Below are 20177 nucleotides of genomic sequence, written 5' to 3'. Positions count from 1 at the left end.
AAGACCGTGCCAAACATCAAAAAAGTAGTTTTGAATTAGTACATTTATTTAAAAGGAGTCATATCACATTAAATCAACTTTTTGGAGCTTTTAGCCAAAGGCTAATTGCTCACTAAAAGCACCTCCATAGTGGTGTTTTCCTCCATTCACCCATCCCTGAGCATTCCTGCTCATTCCCAGAAAATGACTGTGTCCTCCCTTTTCAATGTGAGGAGCCATCCCACCGTACCGCCCCTGCAGACGAAACACACGGCCACTTTCTCAGGGCGGCAACCAGTCAAACCCTTTCATTTTTGCAACGGACTTGGTGACAAGTGGCTGCGTTCACACACTGGATCCCATTCACTTGAATGAGAAGCCTCCCGCGGAGTGTCGCCGCTTGCCCGGCCTGACGTTTGTGGGGATGGGGGCTCTGGGCAACCGCTGACCGGCTGCGGACAATGACTTGACTCGAAGGGGGGGTCAAATTAATGACAGCGAGTTCGGAGTGATGTGTGCTATGGGGCCTTTTGGGACTATGTTTCATAAGAAATGAGTTCTCCATGATGCCAAAGATAATATAAAATCATATATACAGTATGCCGCAAGTTAACGGCAAAAAGCTTCAAATAGCATCACACGGCCCTTTAAATTGGAATTTGGGAATTCTCGCCAGAAACATGAAGTCAACCTCCATGATGCCAAAGATAATATAAAATCATATATATGCTGCAAGTTAACAGCAAAAAGCTTCAAATAGCATCACACGGCCTTTTAAATTGGAATTTGGGAATTCTCACCAGAAACATGAAGTCAACATAATCTGCTTTCCCGGGCCACATAAAATGATGTAATGGTCCAAATATGGCCCAAGCCCATGATTTTGACACCCGTGACCTAGTTATTTTAAGGTTTCACATTTTAATGTGATAATTCCTACATTACTGTGATTCGGGACGCACCTGCATGTTTGAACAAAAGGACAATGTACAAATGCGGTAGAAACACTGAGGAGGCAGTTGAGTTTGACAGAGCCAGAGGAATCCAACCACCAGTCCGCCATGGGGGAACACATAGTAAGAGTAGAGTCTTAGCAACACCCAGGAACACAACTGGAGATACCAGGCTTGTCTTCTAATGCGTTACCTTGACGCACTCTTTTGTTTGCTCTATTTTTAAGTGAGATAGTACGTCGCTGTTATTTTAAAAAGCCTTTGGGACTTCAAGCTGGAGCGCATTAGAGCCGCTAGTTTGGTATCTCAAGTTGCTGACTTACTGTACGGGGCAGGGGGGGCAAATGGTGTGAAATGAATAATTGTCCTCCGTTTTTTTTTTTTTTCTTATTGTTGGACAAGCGGGGTGAGAGGCGCGGGGGGGGAATGAAACAAAAAGGCAGAAAATGTAGCAGCGTAAGTCACCATCAGAAAGAACCCACAGACCACAATGCACCACAATGAAAACATTGACACACACAACAACAGAGAGAGAGAGAGCGCCAAAAGAAGGTTTTTAATATCCAATTTTGGTTGTCTTTTATTGTTTCCTTTGTAACGATACAGTTCGAATGTCTCAGTGCTGCCGGTAAATTTTTGGCCTCAAACAGAGCTGAAAAATAGATTGATGTGTGTGCAACATACATCAAGAAACAAAGCCTCTTTTCGGGAAACACAACAGTCAAGAGTCATTACAAAATGGAACCGTTACGAAAAAGACATGCTTTTGTGTGTGTGTGTGTGTGTGTGTGTGTGTGTGTGCGTGTGTGTGTGTGTGTTTTTCCTCAAATGAGTTTTTGTTTCCAGTGTTGCAGTTAGGTGTTCTTAAAGCACTTGTCATTCTTGTTGCCGTACACAATAACCACAATGAGATTTGCGTGTTTCAGTGCAAAGAGGTACAAATGGAAGGAAATGAGTTGAGCCTCCTCAAGCATGCAAGAACCCGCAACCCCCTTTTCCCCGCAGAGCCTATCCTCTCTCTGTCCATGTCAGGCTTTGCTTCTGACTTTCTCTGAGACTCAGAAAGGTATTACACTCGATTGCTTTTCATTTTTTTGGTCGCCGCCCCCCCCCTTTTTTTTTCCTGACGGTGACGGAGCAGAGGGTGGGGGAGTTGTTAGTTGGTCACCACAGCCACCACACGGACAATAAACACACACGATGGAGAGCACGCGCATGGCAACGTGGAGCAAAGCGAGAGACGGAAATCAAGAGAAAGAGAGGAGACGGAAGGAATGCATGAACACAGGGGCCTTAGCGCTGAGAGCGGCGATGGTGATGATGTACCCGTTTGCCCTCCGGGACGCTGGCGGCAGAGTTGGCAGAGAGCCGGTTGGCAGGCTCCTCGGAGTGGAAGTGGGAGGGCGTATCGGTCAGATACACCTCCACGTCGTCAGGCACTTCTTCCAGGAAGTTGGAGGGAACCAGACCACGGTGACCGTTGATCTCACCCTGTGGAAAGGAGGGAAGCGAACGCTTCAGTGCCCAGATTGGGATTCTGAATGCCCCATCATCAAGTTTGTATGAAAGTATTTTCTCAAATATAAAGTTGGGTTGTCTATTTCTGAGTAATTTAGAAAAATATCATGGCGAGCTAGCTTGCTAACATCAGTGCTAGTTGAGGTAGTGCTATGCTCGCTAGCTTTTGCTCATCGGTAAAGCGAATGCCGTGATTTGTATCATAAATTTTTTTGCCAACCCGTCAAAAAGAAAGAAATAAATACATAAACAAATTACAAGTTTGAGTTTTTGGCCTCCCCACATACTGTACATGTACACAGCGTACAGAAGGTAACTCAAGGTGTTTCGCAAAGTTAAAAGTACAGCATTCATTTGTGATGTTTCACCATATATATTTTTTAAATCACTTCAGCTCTTGAAATGGAAGCATTCTTTGCACTGCATTTCCTCAGTCCTAATACTGATTTGTGTTTAAAGTCACATACGCATCAAAATACAAAATATTGCATGGGACCGTCAAGCCTTGAAAAATATATGGAAATGTGTGACATTGGTAATGTTAAGATGTAGAATACGGATAGCAACATTCAATAAGATTAATGAAGACACTCACATAATAGAAACCGTCTTCATCAATATCACCAAAGACTGCGATGATGTCGCCGGTGCAAAAGGTCAGCTCAGCCTATCAGAGGAAGGAAAAAGATACTCGATATGCAGATGAGCAAAACGTTTTTTTTTAATTTGTTTTGTTTTTAAGACGGTAACGCGCATGAAGTTTCATTCCCGAATTGGAGGACCTTTTCAGACATTTCATTGCTTTGGAATTATTATACTAAACGCGACATCACTAAGCTAATTGCTTCAAACATAAGCAGACCAAGGGTACATCCTATAATCAGCTGTTCAACTATTTTCATTTGCAACCCTATAATTAGAGTACCGTGACACTAAAATTACATTTGTATTCAAATACTTCATTTCATTGCTAAGCATTGATTTGGCAATATTGTTAAACCCTTTCATGCATCCTGTAACCTGACAACATGAAAATCTGTCCACTGTAGTAACCACTGTCCCTGATAGGTTTAAATAGATGTTTTCAGTTGCCTGAGTATCTGCAGCAGGGTTGCACCAAAAAGCAAAATAGCTCAAAATATGTAACGCTGATAGATGAGCTAAATGGTGATTGATTTCGCGGAAAACTCTCAAATCAAAAAGGTCCGTTTTTTTTTTTTGGTGCCGAATTTGTCCTCCGGTTCTGGAATGACATACTGTGTTGTTCGTGATACCTCAACGTCAACATTAGGTGAGCTCTCTCGGGGGTCGTAGTCATACAGAGCCACCATCCTCCTGGAGGCTTCACCTCGGCGGACGCCTCTCCTGTTCTGCTCTGAAAAGCCACGATCATTGACTTTATGTCATCCAACATTTAGTCATCGGTGGACTTACATTCATCTGACGTTTAGTACCTAATCTGTCCACCGGGGTGCTGAGAGGCAGGAAGCCTTGTTTGATGAGCTGATCCATGGTTTCATCATCCTCGGCTCGTATCTCGGAAACCATGTTACATGGGATCAGCCCCATCCTTCCCCTCACTTCTCCTCTGTAGAACCCGTCGGTGTCTTTATCCCCATATATCTGGTGAAAAAGAGGCAGCAATACGGTCCAGGTGTGAAGATAAATATTCCTACTCAATATGAGGTCCACAAAAAATACTAGAAAAAAAGTCGTAGAATTAGGAGAATCAAGAAAAAAATATTCCCAAAATAAAGACGTAAATACAAGAAAAAGGATGTAATTTTATGAATTACATTTTAATTTTGAAAGGAAAAAAAAATGCAATTTTACAAGAACAACAACATGCAGAGCCAGGTCAAAATGTTTTTTTTTTTGTTTGTTTTTTTTGTTTTCTTTCAACTCCCACCCTGATGATTTGACCCTCTTTGAAGGGCAACTCCTCGTCGGCAGCGTCTGGGTTCGGGGACATGGACAGGGGGTCGTAGTCAAAGAGCGCCACAAATACCCGGAAGGTCTCCTCTGTCTCTGACTCATCAAAGTAGGTGGGAGAATGATGATCTCGGTAGCCATCTTGAACACAGAAATAAAAAAATGAAACGGTGGCTCGAGACACAGATGGAGTAAAGTTGACAGCATTTGCATTTGCATTTCTGAAAAAAATAAAAGTGCGAGCTTACTGACAATCAAGTGATTTGCTCGGGGACACGGAGCAAATTGGCAAAAAGGATGGAAATCATTTGGGGCTAAAACATGTGGCAGTGTGCTAAAATTGCCCTTACCAAAAGTATACGGACACGAACAGATTAAAATACACATTGATCGTATTTTTGGGGAGTGTAGAAAGACAAAAGAAGGAGCAAGACAGACCGCGGTGCAACACGCAGGAAATGACACACAGACAAGAGACAATATGAGGAACACCCAGTGCTTTGCCATGCACACAACATACGACATCTTGAACTAATCTAACCTTACAGTACATCGCAATATCACCACAATATTATAATATGTACAACTTCAGAAGGATAGTCCACGCAGACTTTATAAAGTCATTTCTTGGCCGTGGACACTGCAGAGTGAATCTCTTAGCATCACGTTTAACACCCTAAAAACTCAAGCACGATCATTCCCTGATATGCCACAAAAAAAATATTCTCTTTATTTTTTTTGATCCTGTCATCAGATGATGCATTGACCCCAAATGTCCAACCAAACTCAAAAGTTCATGCTGAAAATGCTTCCATAAAAGTGCGGCTCATAGCGCAAAGAGGGAGGGATCTCAGCAGGCTCAGTGAAGCGAAGGGAGCAGTCTCGGTCGCCAACCGTGGACAAGCCGGATCACTTGAGTGGTGGGTCCGCCGTATCTGTGCAGTGCGATCATGCCATTCAGCGGTGTGAGTAAGAATCAAAGAGAAACAGGCAACTTGCAGGGAGGGTTGCCAAATTCGGGAATTTTCAAAGTTGGAAACTTACTTGGAGAGGAATGAACATACAATTTGGTATGAGCGGGTATTTATTGACTCAAATGGGCGAGATTGAAAGGTGATATTGACTCTAATGATAATTACAAAAACACATGATGTCTATATACGTTAGTGTCGTCAAGTGAGTACAGATTTTAATTTTTTTTTTCTTTCACCCTTTCATGCACCCTGTAACCAGATAACATGATAAGATGTCCACTTTAGTAACCGCTGTCCCTCAAAGGGTTGATCATCGCATTTTCCTACCTCGACTGTTTTCGATGAAGCTTGGAACGTATAATTGAGTAAAATCTTGGAATTAAGGCCAAACCAACAAAGTATATTTCGATTCATAGATTTCTTTGAGTTCTCCCCGGGCCTGTGTGGGTTTTCTCCGGGTACTCCGGTTTCCTCCCACATTCCAAAAACATGCATGGCAGGCTGATTGAACACTCCACATTGTCCCTAGGTGTGAGTGTGTGCGCGGATGGTTGTTCGTCTCTGTGTGATTGGCTGGCAACCGGTTCAGGGTGTGCCCCGCCTACTGCCCGAAGACGGCTGGGATAAGCTCCAGAACGCCCCGCGACCCTTGTGAGGATAAAGCGGATCGGAAAAAAATGGATGGATGGATAGATTTCTTTGATAATCGGATACAGTTCTTCGCCCGTAAAATACTACTGATGTACAAAACGATCAAAACTGATTCGCGCTGTCCCTCAAAGGGTTGATCATCGCATTTTCCTACCTCGACTGTTTTCGATGAAGCTTGGAACGTATAATTGAGTAAAATCTTGGAATTAAGGCCAAACCATCAAAGTATATTTCGATTCATAGATTTCATAGAGGTCTCCCCGGGCCTGTGTGGGTTTTCTCCGGGTACTCCGGTTTCCTCCCACATTCCAAAAACATGCAAGGCAGGCTGATTGAACACTCCACATTGTCCCTAGGTGTGAGTGTGTGCGCGGATGGTTGTTCGTCTCTGTGTGATTGGCTGGCAACCGGTTCAGGGTGTGCCCCGCCTACTGCCCGAAGACGGCTGGGATAAGCTCCAGCACGCCCCGGTTTGCAGCCATCATTCTTATTAAAGAAACAATTCCCCTAAACTTGTCGTCCAGCATCGTTGATTTGCGAGGCCACATGGAAGTATCCTGCTCTGACAAGATATGCCAAAAAACGTCCACTTATTATAGTATTTGAATCTGACTTTGCAAAGTGCGCGAATTAATATCGATCAAACCATTGTAACAAAAAGTAAAACGACCTCACAGCCATCATTCTTATTAAAGAAACAATTCCCCTAAACTTGTCATCCAGCATCGTTGATTTGCGAGGCCACATGGAAGTATCCTGCTCTGACAAGATATGGAAAAAAACGTCCACTTAATATAGTATTTGAATCTGACTTTGCAAAGTGTGTGAATTAATATCGATCAAACCATTGTAACATGCCAACTGCCTGGTGGCGTCGTGGCCGGCGTGCTGTGGCGGCATCAGACAGGACCGCAGTTTGCAGCACGTACCATGGGGAGACCTGGTGCCGCCCCCGTGCCTGCGGGAAGTACTGGTCCTGAACCGAGCTACTCTGCCATAGTTATTCTTCTCGGTGTTGGGGGGCATGTTTCCCTCACTGTTATTCTCAGAGGTTACTTCTACAGAAAACACCAATCAGAAGGGGCCGAGGTTACAAGGCCAACATAATTCCATCCAAAAGGTAAACTGGACATGAATGTAAGAAGACAGAATAATGTTGGAAAATAGAAAGACATTTAGAAAGTTCAGGCGGCCGGTCAAGGTTATGAGAAGATGCCTTTTGTAATCATTGTCAAAAAAATAAAAAAATAAAATAAAAATCGCAGTTGATTTCAGCAGACCATAACACATGTTCCCACATTTGGGAGATTTTGGGTGTGTTGATGCAAAAAATTTGAAGCCATGTCTATTTGTGATGCAAAAAAAGGAGATGATCTAATGTACAGTATAAAGATTGCATGGTGTCATTCCACGTATTTTTATTTGAATTAAAAGACTGTAGAATTTGACTTTCTAAGGCAAAAAAAAAAAAAAAAAGTTTTGATTGTTACCGCAAAACACGGCATGAAACATCCCCAAAAAATTAACAATGATGTCACGTATGGAACTTAACATAAATGGAACCAGGTGATACTGACCGATGGCAGGGACCATCAGAGGTCGTCTCTGAGGCTGCGAGCCTCCGTGACGAATCCTTTGCCCACTCTCCCGGTCATGACGGCCTCTCGAGGGTGTGTTTAACTACAACGCAAAAGACGAGGAACTATTCACATGCCGTCCGCAGACAAGCGAGCTCACTTTCCCCACCGTTGTGTTTGTAACCAAATATACAGTCATGTGCGGTGACATACTCTTGACAAAATTGGATGTAAACAAACTCATGCAACACTCGCAGACAGGTACACTGAAACACAGACACGCTGACACACACACACACACACACACATAAGCCCACGAGAAGTTTTATTGTTCCAAAAATGACAATTCTAATTATTAAGTACAAAGTAAGAGTCGGGGAAATAAACCAAGGATTTGTGAAGCGCCTCCTGTCATGTTAGCCCCTAATTTTTAATCCACCCACCCATTGATGCCCCCGGTACAATAGAACATCCAAAGTCGAAATGCACGCAAGTGAAAGTTAGACCCGAACTAAAACTCTCTTGGAGATTCAAAAGTCAAATAAAACCAGAAAAGTAACGAACGGCAACATGGGCTGCGCGGTACATTAAGAGCAATACCCAATCAACACCCAAGTTCATTCTAGCAAGTAGATGCGAATGTTCAGGATAATGTTCCTGTTCCTGTTATTTGGGGATAAGGACCAAGCTGTCATGATCCGTTCTTTTTTTGATTAGTTTTTTCAGTCACCAGCTGGAGAATGGGCGTTCCCTCATGAGTCACACCTGTCCCGAATCTGGCCTCGTTACTTCTCTCCTTTAAAAGCCATGCCACGGCGACAACTGCCTGTCGGCTTATTAAGCCTTGCTCATGACTCTGTCCCCAAATGCTTTTATTCTCTTGACATTCTCTGTATTTTTGTAGCATTGTTGTTATTATTCTCGATTTATTTCTTTGTGTATTGGATTGGATTGTCCTTTGAGTTGACAATTATGTTTTTTCTTGCTCCTTGCCTTTTGCAAGGACTTTTGGTTTGTTCTCGTCTTTTCCTGGTTCTTTGTTACCAGCGTCCTTCGTTGTACTTTGTTGGCATTGTGTTTTTAATCAATAAATACACTTGTTCTATTCAGAATCCTTCTGGACACCTCACATGAATAGCAAGAATCTAGAAATCCAGAGTAATTGATAGCACTCTAAAAAAGAATTGCCGATAGATGCAATAAGATGACGGCAAAGCAGAAGCTTCCTAACTCACTGTCTTCAAAATAATTCCTTCCTTGGCGTCAAGATGGAACCAAAACATATAATTCTACATTAGACGGGGATTTGACTCGAGCAGAAAAACAAGGTGACTTTTAGCCAATAATGGAGAATCGGTTTAAAAAATAAATAAAAATAAATACCTCAGTCATCCCAACTATCAAATCTTCAGACCACTCAACCACTAAATGCAACATTTACAACTTCCAGCCAAAATCAATTCACATTGGTTTCCCTGCAGGGGAAGGATAAGATCAGTCTGTGGCGCAAATGCATCATCAGTAAATTGGTTTGCCTACCGCCAATAAACCACACAGATGACAAAGAACAACAAGGAAGGGCAACCCATTAGATAAAGTCGTGGTTTGTGCTCACATTTTGTGTATTTGCAGGTTATTTGGAGAACAAATGTTGTTACGTTGTTTTTTTTATACGACACAAAACTGTTGAGGGCACTTTTTAAAAATTAAAACAAATAATTTTGGTGTTTTTAGGGGGACTGGAACGGATTATTTGCATCTCTACTCATTTCAATGCTGAAAAATGATTTGCAATACGAGAGTGATCATGATAACAAATTTGCCTTCTGAAGGCACCACAGCCTTTGTCTGTCACTAATTTTACTTTAACCTAATATAATCAAACTGCTTAAAAGATGGTTTTTATTTCATCAAGTGGCTGGACAAAATAAAATCATCTGGATCCAGATACTTTTTTTAAGTAGATGCATAGCCTACTTAAAAAAAGGTACCTGGATGCAGATGATTTTACTTCATGCAACCACTAAATGAAATAAAATTGAGTAAATTAAGACTAAAATTAATGAATTCACTTCTTGTGACTGGCGTCACAGAACAATTTGTATTCGACTTTGGAGGTTCCACTGTACTGAACTCGGCAAACACGCTAACAACACATATCAAATGCAAGAAAAGGCAGCAGTGAAGTATCTGTGCCTGTGCAGTTCACTAAAACCAACAGTAAATTTGGATGGTCATGAGTGAGTCTTTCTGCTTGAAGTACAGTAAGTGCAAAGAACTGCACCTTGGGTGTGTTGTGCGAGTTGCGTCGGCGTCCCTCGTCCAGCTGCATCTCTGAATACAGTTCCTCCTCATCCTCTTCCATGATGTCAGACAGGTCAGAGCCGCGGCTGCTCTCGCTGTGATAATCTTCATTGTGACTATAGTGAGGCTTTTGACAGTCACACACAAACACACAGACCCACTTGTTTAAGTGCACATACATACAGACGTGCACACGCCAAACACGCATGACGAATGAACACACACACAGTGACGCCGGCACGGTCGTGTTGTTGTGCAGCACTCACGCTCTTGTAAATAGACTTTTCTTCTAAGGTCAGTCTATTCAAAGCGATGCCGTGAGAAGGCTTGCCGCATTTCACATACCGGCCTTCCTAGTTCGGAGCCTCGGAGGAACTCATCGACCGAAGGTCCTCTTCGTCGGCGATGTGCCAACGCCTCCTCGTCTTCCTCTTCCTCATCGGAGTGACGCTGGTGGAAGGACTGACCCTGTTCGCCGTAGCTAACAGGTCTCCGGTCCCCCTGAAATGTCAGACCCAAAGGGTAATGTTGACATGTTGCCGTGACAGCCACGAGAGCGTCTTGACGCGGTATTGTCAGACCTTGCCGCTCTCGGCCGCCACCCTCTGCGCCGCTTCCCGGGCGATGGCTTTGGCCACATTGTCTGGGATGAGATTGCCTCTCGGCTGTGGTAGGATCCTCTGGGGGGAGGGGGAACGTGGATTGCCAGGTGGAGGGGGCTCAAGGGTGTGGCCCTGCATGGGCACAGGCGCCTGGGACGAAGGGGAGCGTGTAAGGTCCCAACCGGGCGGGGCGGCGGCCGTGTGGTGGCCGGCTTGCTCTTTGGCATCCAGGTCTCTGGCACTTACTGGTCTCTGAGGTACGGGGTGGGGATGAGCGTGGGGCTGCAGAGGCAGTCGGTGCTGGGGCCTGGGACCTTGATGGAGGTGCAGGGGCTGCGGATGAGGATGAGGATGCGGCGTTCGACTCTGGTTCGGGTGGGGCCCGCCTGGGTGAGGGAGTCCCGGGAGGGGTTGAGGGTGTGGAGGATGGGGCTGCTGTGGGAGTGGTTGTCCGTGGGCTTGGGGCGGGGCAGGAAGCTGCGGGATGACATGAGGGTGGTGAGGCGACGTAAGGTGAGGCTGGCCGTGGGGATGGGGGTGCATCGGCGCTGGCAGAGGAAGCGGAGGTAGAGGCACGAGCAGGTTGTTTGGAATGAGGGCGACGTGGGAGTCCTGGGACTCTCCCTGTGCGGACAGCGTCCTGACGATGACCTCCCTTGCCTCCAGGCACTGTATCCTGGTCAGTTCCACGGTCACATAGTCTGCCATTGGGAACATCACCTCTGCTATCTGGTTCCAAGACAGACACAAGCGATCGGCAAGGGCAAAGAAAGTCATTTATACTTCACATTTCCTCTCTTCATGTCACACACATGTTCGTGTCACACACAGACAAGAACCCCCGCCACCCAAAAAAAACTAATAATAACTTATAACTCTGCCACACATCCTCTTGTGTCTATTGATGTTGTCAGAAAATATCTGAAAATGTGTATTTAAACTTTTTAAGATACATTCAATCTAAGTGAAACGTTTGACCTCCAGGTCAAATGGAGGAACGGTAACTTTCTGACAATAATGGGATTTTTTTTTTTTCGCCTCCTTTTCTATTAAGTTAACTGAAGCGATCTGGAAGATGAGAGAAGACAGACTTCCAACCGAGCAACAAACTCAATAAATAAAACCATCTTTGCAAATAAAAGGTTGAGTCAGTCTTCTTGTCACCAGAGGGTCGAAAAAGGTTTTTCGAAGATCTTAATCCTGAATCATAAACCCTACACTGTTTGAATTGTTGGTATTGTCTCCACAAGTGACCCGTTTCTGATCCACTGAACCCCTGAGATTCTCTGTAAACCCAAATCCACCCCTCACTATAATAAAAATGCTTTATCAGAGTTGACCATACATGACTGGAGTACGGGTAACAAAACATCCACCTGACCTTCTGTCCTTTAGTGCAGACAGCGTAGCCAAGGACGTTGGCACCATTGGATGTGCCTGTGGGAGACAATAGGGGAGGCTTCCAGCGGACCTGAAGGACCCCGGGTGCCTGCCCACAGAGCACCTGTACATCTTGCGGAGGCAGGGGAGGACCTGAGAAGTATAAGAAAGAGAATGTGAAATTCTTTCATCTTCAATATCCAATAGGTGACATACAAACAAGAAAGGCATTCCACAAAAATGCACCAACATGGAATAGGAAGGGTTGTGATGTGGTTGCGGAACATCTCAAAAGAACTACATGGGCTCATTTATGAGTGCATGCTGCATAATGTGCAATGTTGTGATTAGGTGACACCGCTTAGTGGGATAAATTCACATCAAAACGCCAGTGTGTGATACTTCATGTGCAATCTGTCAAAATAAGGCACGTGCACAACTGCATTTATGCAGAAACAAACGCGTACTCAATACAATACAACACGGCCGTTCCAGTGAGTCGTAAAGTGCCACTGTAAATGGCATAACGGCTAAGCCGGGCTACGCCATAGGCGAGGAAAATGACTCATCGGGATAATAAGTGATCATATCTTGTAGTGCTCGGTATTGTGCTAATTAGTCATGTGCCCCCGAGGAAATCTGAGCAAAACCCATTTGATTTGGTTTTCGAAATAAAATCGGGATTTATTCAGTGAATACAAATGCCTTAGGGTCATTCAGGAGTGAGACGTATGTGAAATGAAGCTCGGGATTGATATTTGATTCTGACCTGTTCTGCAATAGGGTGTTGGACCTAGACAAGATACAATACACAACAATGGCACAGTAAGGAAATGTGGGACCTGTACTCACCCGCGATATAGTACAGCCCGTTCACCAGTCACAACATCATGCACACATGCTTACTATTATGAGCTCTAATGCACGCTGCCTTTTAAAAATCTTCTTTTTACATATTACGAGACGGCGCACTCATTCAAGTGCAGGCATCCAACAAGGCCAAACACCTGTATCCCCCGTCTTGATGAGTCAGAGCGTTTTCAGAGTGTTAGATGGTGAGCCAGAGAGAGAAGAAATAGCTACGTACCGTATTGGCCCGAATATAAGACGGCCCTGATTATAAGACGACCCCCTCTTTTTCAAGACTCAAGTTTGAAAAAAGACTTTGTGAACACCAAATTAATTTTCATGCAGAAAATAATTCCAGTACATCTGAAACAAATGATTATAACAATATATTTGAGAGAAAAAGCATGTTATTTTGCCTCATTCAAATCTTAATATGTAAACTAAAGTGCAATCACATTCGTAAATGAATGGCTTCTGGTTTTTAAAATGTAAATTACTTACATCAGAACTTCTCCTCAGCTGCCGGTTAACCTGGCCGATCTTCGACCCACTTTTCTCCAGATTGTCGCTACGTTTCTCCATTTTCTGTTATCTCTTCTATTATTTTCTTCTTTTTTCTTACTTACCGCTATTTTTTTTTTTATTTTTCTTCTTCGTGCTACCGCTATTTTTATTTTTATTCTTCGTGACAGAGTTTCACTTTGGCCTGAGGAGTCAAGTTCAGCATTCGCTTCAATGATATGTGGCGCCATCTAGCGTCGTGAATGGGTATAATGTCTAGACCCCGAATATAAGACGACCCCCACTTTTTCAGTCTTATTTCAATGCAAAAAACACAGTCTTATATTCGGGCTAATATGGTACTTGTATTTAATCTTACTCGGTCGGAATGGGTTTACCTAATGTTGTGACTGGATAGAATACACACACGCACACACACACACACACACATATGTTATTGTGCATTCACATCGACCAACAGGATCCATCTTTTCCTCAGAAGGAATATTGACAAAATCTATTGGGGGACGATGAAGCTATGCATACATTATTGATACTGTCTCCATGATGTAGTGCTTACCTGCAGCCTGAGTGCAGAATTCCACTCCCGCTTCCTTTCTCTCCCTCTGCTCCAGAGGCAGTTGCCATGGCACCTGGTGAGGCTGTGCCGCCACTGTCACTTTGTACACCGTCAGCGGCTTTAGGTTGAAGAAGCGGAGTCTATACCTCCCCGGCTTTAGCGCTGTGTGCTCTACTCCGTCCAAGAAGACGGTGTGACCGTAGTTGCTGTTACTTGGCAACCAGGAGAGCTCGGCTGTGTCCCGCTGGATGTCATCCACCCGGAGGCCGCAAGGTGCCACCACCACATTGGCTCCCACTAAAAGAGTGCAGCGCAGCTCGTCCGACAATCCCCTGTCGGTGACGCTCTGTACCGACACACGGTGAATGCATCCGTCCAGGTCCAGTTTCTCCAGCAAGCATTTGGTACGTCCGCCAAATTGTATGCTGGCTCGTAGCTCGCCGTCCGCCAACACGTTGTAGCCAGAGATGTTCCCCCAGCCCAAAGGCACAACCGGAGGCTCCCAAGCTACGATGACGCTCCGCGCCAGCTGCTTGATCAGCGTGATCTTTCGGGGATAAGGCACAACGTCTTCAGCCAGGTCCCCAGTGTCCAGGGGTCCCACGGTGCCGTTGCTACAGGGTACCAAGGCTTTCGCTGAGCCGAGGAGACAATCCTGGCCAGCACCTCCATCCAGGGGCATCAAGGCTAGAGGCGTATGATCAACCGGGCCAAGATCTTCTCCTTCTCCAGCTTGAATGGACAGCTTCTCCTTGTCCTGGACAAACTCTACAAAGTTTGATGGGACAAGTCCTCGCTGGCCATCCAGCAGCTCACCTGTGATCAAGAAACAAGTTGAATTAAGGGTAGAACTGATTAGTCGACTAGTTGATAAGTCAAGTTTACGACTCAGAAATCGACTGAATGCTAATCATACGGTTTTGGCATCACATCTTCCCGTTTAGAGACGACTTTCAACTCAGACTCCGGAAAGAATAGCCTAAGCTAGCGAGGCAAACCCCATTTTTTTTCTTTCATATTAAAACTGCATATGTACACTATGCGCACCCAAGTGTTTGTCGGTAGGTAGTCAGTGTTTGCAACAAGTGACCTTATATTTGCCTGAGGCTTTGCACACCACCCTTGGGACCTTCTCGCTGACTATGGACAGGGACTCAGTCAGAGGGGTAAAGGAGGGAAACTCCATATTGTCTTTGATTGTACTTCCTATAGGTGTAATAGCGTGGTGTGCTGATACTTTGGTTGATGTGTACATCTCCAATACACACTGGAATGGACCTTCACTTGTATGTGCGCATGCGCATAAGCATGCGCGTGCGAGGGTGCTGATGATTAAGGTGAGCCCAGAAGGATTAGTCATCAAGCTAAAAGGGACCAAGGTCCCATCTTGACAACAGCTTGGTCCGCTGCCCGAGTCTCTCTGCTTGATGGTAAACACACAACGCCTCCTCCACGCCGCCGTGCAATCTCACCCCACTCCCCCCACGCTCCCTTGCAGCTTTAATTAGTCAGAGCAGCTGAGCGCAACGGCGTCTGCAGCATCCTGCGCTAGCCCCGAAGGCTTGCTCGCGATTGGGAATTAACATTGGGTCTGATTGAAAGGCCGTCATAATGCTTTGGAGATTTGATCGCAAATCTCTCCAGTCATTTGTAAAGACAGTAAAGTCCTCAGGCACAAGTGCACACATATTCTCCCACAAGTTAAAGATCATAACAAACACACGTCACCATTTTGTTTTTTTAGTCCAGATATCAGAAGAAATCATTCAATTACAGGATGTCAAAAAGATTATGGCATGTTTGACAAATGTACAGTGCTGTGAAATAGTATTTGCCCCCTTCCTGATTGATGTATTCCTTGCATATTTATCACACACAAAGATTTCAGATCATCAGCGGTATGTTTTTATTATGATCTTTACTTTGCATTTTGCTCAACACTTTGAACACTTTTCCATCTCACCTTCATAGAATCCGTCATCATCCATGTTGCCGTATACATACAAATACTTCCCAGCCACAAGTGGGAGCTCTGCTTCGGGATGTTCGTTTGGTCCATCGTAGGGATTGTAACTAACAGAAGAAATTGCATCTTAAAAGGAGTCCAAACAAACAAATGAAGAAACTGAGGATCCTCACCTGTATCGGGCAGTGCAAAGGCGGACCTGGCCTGTGTAGCGGGGCTTGGACCTGGGTGATGGGCTTGGTTCATCCTCCATCTGTAGCTTGACAACAAACGCAAAAAGAAAGTCATCGGTAACTTCCCGACATAGAAAAGAGCTGAAGTCTGCTTCCTTGACACACCACTAGCGCGTAACAAAACTTGATCCCAAAGTTTGAAAACTCACCGCTGATGGTGTCAGCCGCCGAGCGCAGCTGGCGAGTTCCGTTTTCACGGTGCCTGATTTGACGGACGGCCAATCTGGCCTTTCCCTGTGTCCAGTCCGCTGTGGGCACTGTAAGAACTGGGAGATCAGTGGCGGTGCGTTTGGCGCTCTCTCATCGCCTGGGAGAAATTGATTTCCATCACAATTAAAGAGCAACTGTCAATTCTCCTGCAAGCCATTTTCATCTCATTGCGCGTGCCTATTGATCTCCTGTTAAAGTGAGTGAGCAGGCAAACACCTTCCACGGCCGAGGCTAGTTTGGTCTCATCAATGAGAGTATGCGGCACATTTGTCCTTAAATACCATCAATGTCTATGGGGCTAAGCTCATGAAAAATGCAGGGAACACAAATTGCAGTGTAAGATTGCAGACAGATGAATGGCTGGAGGAAATCGGAGCTGGTAGACAGCACTGTATCACTTTTGTGGTCAAAGCGTGACTAATATGACAAATTTGCACAAACGCTACTTAAGTGTATAACCACAGCGGTGCTATTTGCAGCCCGTTGTCCGTATTTTAGTAGCTTTTCCAAACTGGTGCGATGCCCTGCAGTCTACAACAGTGTACTTTAGAACAGCATTCAACATAATAAACAATTCATTCATTGTGGCTCCCTCTGGTTTGCGTGACTTGACCATCAGTGGGCGGTGTAAAATAGTCATGCAGACACAAATGAAGAGTTTCACAACTACTGTAAGTGATTTAGTCAGAGTATAAAAAATGGGATGAGCATACTACTACAACCGGTGCCAGTAGTCCTGGCCCGTTGTGATTTTTCATAGACAACATCAAGATGGCTGTGATGGGCTATGGGGGAAACTTGACGTTTGGATTTGAAACGTGCCTTTTGTGACAATAGTCCTGGAACTTTTTTTGACTCACTTTATATAAAAACAATACAGTATATCATTGTCGATCTTAGCTTGACTTAAATGACATCCTGGATTTATCCTGTAAATAAATGAAAGGTGTAGCATGTCAAAGTAGCCCTTGTTGTATCTGTATGCAGCCTTTGGATGAAACATTTTCACAGCCTTGGTATACTGAATCGTTTCCCTTTTCATTTCTTTAACTGAGATTAATCCGAGATGGGACCTACCTGCCTCTGTCTGGGTTTCAAATCCGACAGCGACTTTTGGGAGCTGCTCCTCCTCTGAGAGGAAATTGGAGGATTCGGAGGTGGCTTTACTCAGGAGGATCTCCACAGAATGGGATTGTAAACGGAAATTCAGCAGATCTTTGGACAACTGATGGAAGTGTTCACTCTGTGAACCGCATGTCTGCCCCAGGTCACAAATGTGGACCTTTGACAAAGGATGAGAGGAGGGCACGGAAGGGCAAGATTAAGCACTTAGGCACGCAGTGGGCATGAGTTTGCACACAATTGAGTCTTCTAAAGAGATTAGCTTCTAGCATGCGCCAATTGTAGTATGATCCAGATATACGGATAAACAGACATAAGACATTCACAAATGCTCAGTAAGATGCAGTATTTGTGTATTTGCAGAGGATATGCAATGAGTATGACATGTGAGTGTCGTTATCTTGTCATGTGTTGCTGCATCATCAATGTCGAAATATCCATTGCTTCAAGGATGATGACACTGCAACACCGGTGCTATGTGTTTGCCTGTCTATGGTCTTTTGCATTGCATGTTAGCATTAAACTAGCGGATTTAGCTCCGGCAAAATTTGCAAGATTACACTTTTATTTGTGTGTTACTGTACCTCTAACAGTTGTATGGCTTGCTCATGGTCACGGTCAGCTTGAAGCCGGGCCTGGAAGAAGAGCACACACACTGACACGTGACACAATAATCACAATCCGTGGACTCCGAGAAGACAACACACACCTGACATGCTGTCAACACTGTCCACTCAACATAAGACTCACCACAGGGGCAAGTTGGCCTTGTACTGCTTTAATGAAGTGTCACAGATTTGTTTCCCCGGCACAGTGGCGAGTACACTAAGTCGAAGTGAGGTAGAACGGCTTTAAACTATAATAAACTGCTTGGACATGATTTTCCTCACTTGGCTTGGGATCGTTTTGAAGTGCAAAACTTTTAATTCCATGCGGCTTTTGGAGATGAAGAACCCACCGTTATAAATGGATCATGTTTTGGAATGGTCAGCTCCGTTCAGTGAACCCCATATTCAGTTATCCGTTCACAAATTTGGCGATCCAATTGATTGAATCGTGGCTGTGACATATGATAAGTATGATTTTAATATGCTCGAACAGCTCCAAATTAAACTGTTATTCGCACAGTATTTAAATTTACTGTATGCCTGAGGCTTTTTTTTTTAAATGTCCATCCGCATATGATGCACAAATAAGCAAAAGTAAATACTTCAAAGCTGAGTAAAAGATACCGATATGCTGAGAGTACTGAATGCTGTTCATTTTACAATTGAGGATCGCTAGGAGGATTTGGTTCATTGAGGACATCGCGAAAGATATCAGACAACACACCGCTTAAAAATAAATAAATAAATAGAGTGTAGGCTGCTGGAAAAAGCGCTTGAAAAGAATGTAAATATAACAACAAAAAGAACATTTTTAGCAACCCAGGAAGAGACAAGCCTGGATTTTTTTCATCCAGGGTCAACAGTGACTCAGCACAAACATCATATTCCCAACTAGAAGAGCACTTGATGTACTGGACACCACCACCAAGACCCATCGACCAATAAGCAACGCCATTTTATAGACGCACGGTCGACCATTCAGATGTATTCACAGGGAAAGTCAATTGTGTCATCAATCTGTAATTCCATTTGTACTTTTGCCATACCTTTTGCAACTGATGGATCTCTTTCTGCTCGGCCCGCTCATGCTCTGTCTGTGGCCGCTGCTTGTCCTCATCAGTCTTGCGCATATGCTGCCGAGACACAGACCGTAATGTAAATGAAAAAAAGCAAACAAAGCCACAAAGAAATGGCTTACCAGGTTATTAGGATAGCTGTGGTTATGTTTGGCAACGTTTTTACACCAGACGCAACAGGAATCAATACTCTGTTGGGTTTCATGCTTGCAACTTTTTTCTTTTTAAATATTATTTCAGTCACTTCCAAATATAATCACCCAAAGCAAATGGACCACATGCTCATATTTATCCTTTTTCAAGACTTGACAGTATGTGGCCACTTTCCAGTTCTGACAGTGAAATGTTTCCGCTCTTCGTCTCATTCCAAAAGCCTTTTTCTTTTTTTTTTTTCTCTCTCTCTTTGGGCTTTGACAGTGGTGCCCTGAACGAAAGCAGCTAGCAGCCGCTTTGCATAATCACGGAGAAGCTCTAAGCTACAGAGTGCTGGTTCTGCTGAAGGCCTGTCTAGGAAGCCTTAGAGAAAACTTTTATGTCTCTCGGCTCCCTGCAGGAATCTCAGCATTTGCTCTTACTATACGCTATGGTGATTATACAACAGGAAAGACGTTTTACGGTCGTGTGACAGATGTTTTGCGTCTGCTATTTGATTCAGCTTGCCTGTGACTGATGCATCCGGGCAGGACGGGACATAACACAGAGAGGGAAGTAAATCACATTTGGCCTAATGTGGGAAAATTATGTTTAAAAGGTCTTTCTGTTTCACTAAATGAAACAATATGATTATTGGACTGCCAGGAAAACAACACAACCAACACGATGTGACAATACAGGACTGTACAACGCAAGAAGCGTTAGCATCCGTCTCCTTATCTGCTAGCGTGCCCAAAAAAAAAAAATGTTCGCGGCACCTAATTGCATTTCCATTTCTTGAGAGATTTGAATGCAATTATTTCGAGAGTTGCCTTCCCATTTTTGTCTTATTGTTATCATCCGTGGGTCATTTTTTTTAAAGAGCTTTGCTGTTTTCAATGAAGTTGCGTTTCCTCTATTTCGCCATCCTCATCATCCTGAGCGGCTTCGTCTAAACAGTGACTTTGTCTTTAAAATCAATACGCAATGAGAAAGTGACAAAGCTGATTTCCCGGACCACAAAACAAGT

At 44.2% G+C, this 20177-nt stretch overlaps 1 protein-coding gene across 6 annotated transcripts in view; it reads right to left on the bottom strand.

The window, feature by feature from the left end:
* The window catches only part of LOC109523449 (RIMS-binding protein 2-like), a 41671-nt gene that overhangs the window by 711 nt on the left and 20783 nt on the right, over positions 1-20177 (bottom strand). For 2 of the 6 annotated variants that reach the window (XM_019882618.1, XM_019882622.1), the window contains 18 exons: positions 18986-19072; positions 17916-17966; positions 17287-17491; positions 16149-16306; positions 15940-16025; positions 15764-15873; positions 13801-14616; positions 12640-12663; positions 11872-12023; positions 10470-11219; positions 10234-10389; positions 9869-10015; positions 7585-7687; positions 4360-4523; positions 3905-4073; positions 3725-3825; positions 3046-3117; positions 2259-2423 (listed from right to left, as the gene is read on the bottom strand). In XM_019882618.1, the coding sequence (XP_019738177.1) occupies positions 2259-2423; positions 3046-3117; positions 3725-3825; positions 3905-4073; positions 4360-4523; positions 7585-7687; positions 9869-10015; positions 10234-10389; positions 10470-11219; positions 11872-12023; positions 12640-12663; positions 13801-14616; positions 15764-15873; positions 15940-16025; positions 16149-16306; positions 17287-17491; positions 17916-17966; positions 18986-19072 (3516 nt within the window). The remainder of the gene's footprint in view (positions 1-2258; positions 2424-3045; positions 3118-3724; positions 3826-3904; positions 4074-4359; positions 4524-7584; positions 7688-9868; positions 10016-10233; positions 10390-10469; positions 11220-11871; positions 12024-12639; positions 12664-13800; positions 14617-15763; positions 15874-15939; positions 16026-16148; positions 16307-17286; positions 17492-17915; positions 17967-18985; positions 19073-20177) is intronic. The other 4 variants (XM_019882619.1, XM_019882621.1, XM_019882620.1 and 1 more) reach the window with 4 other exon arrangements.

This window comes from Hippocampus comes, unplaced genomic scaffold (assembly GCF_001891065.2).
Source record: "Hippocampus comes isolate QL1 unplaced genomic scaffold, H_comes_QL1_v1.1 scaffold437, whole genome shotgun sequence".
Lineage (NCBI taxonomy): Eukaryota > Metazoa > Chordata > Actinopteri > Syngnathiformes > Syngnathidae > Hippocampus > Hippocampus comes.
Note: the sequence above shows the minus strand (reverse complement) of the source record. Positions and strands in the feature narration are given on the sequence as shown.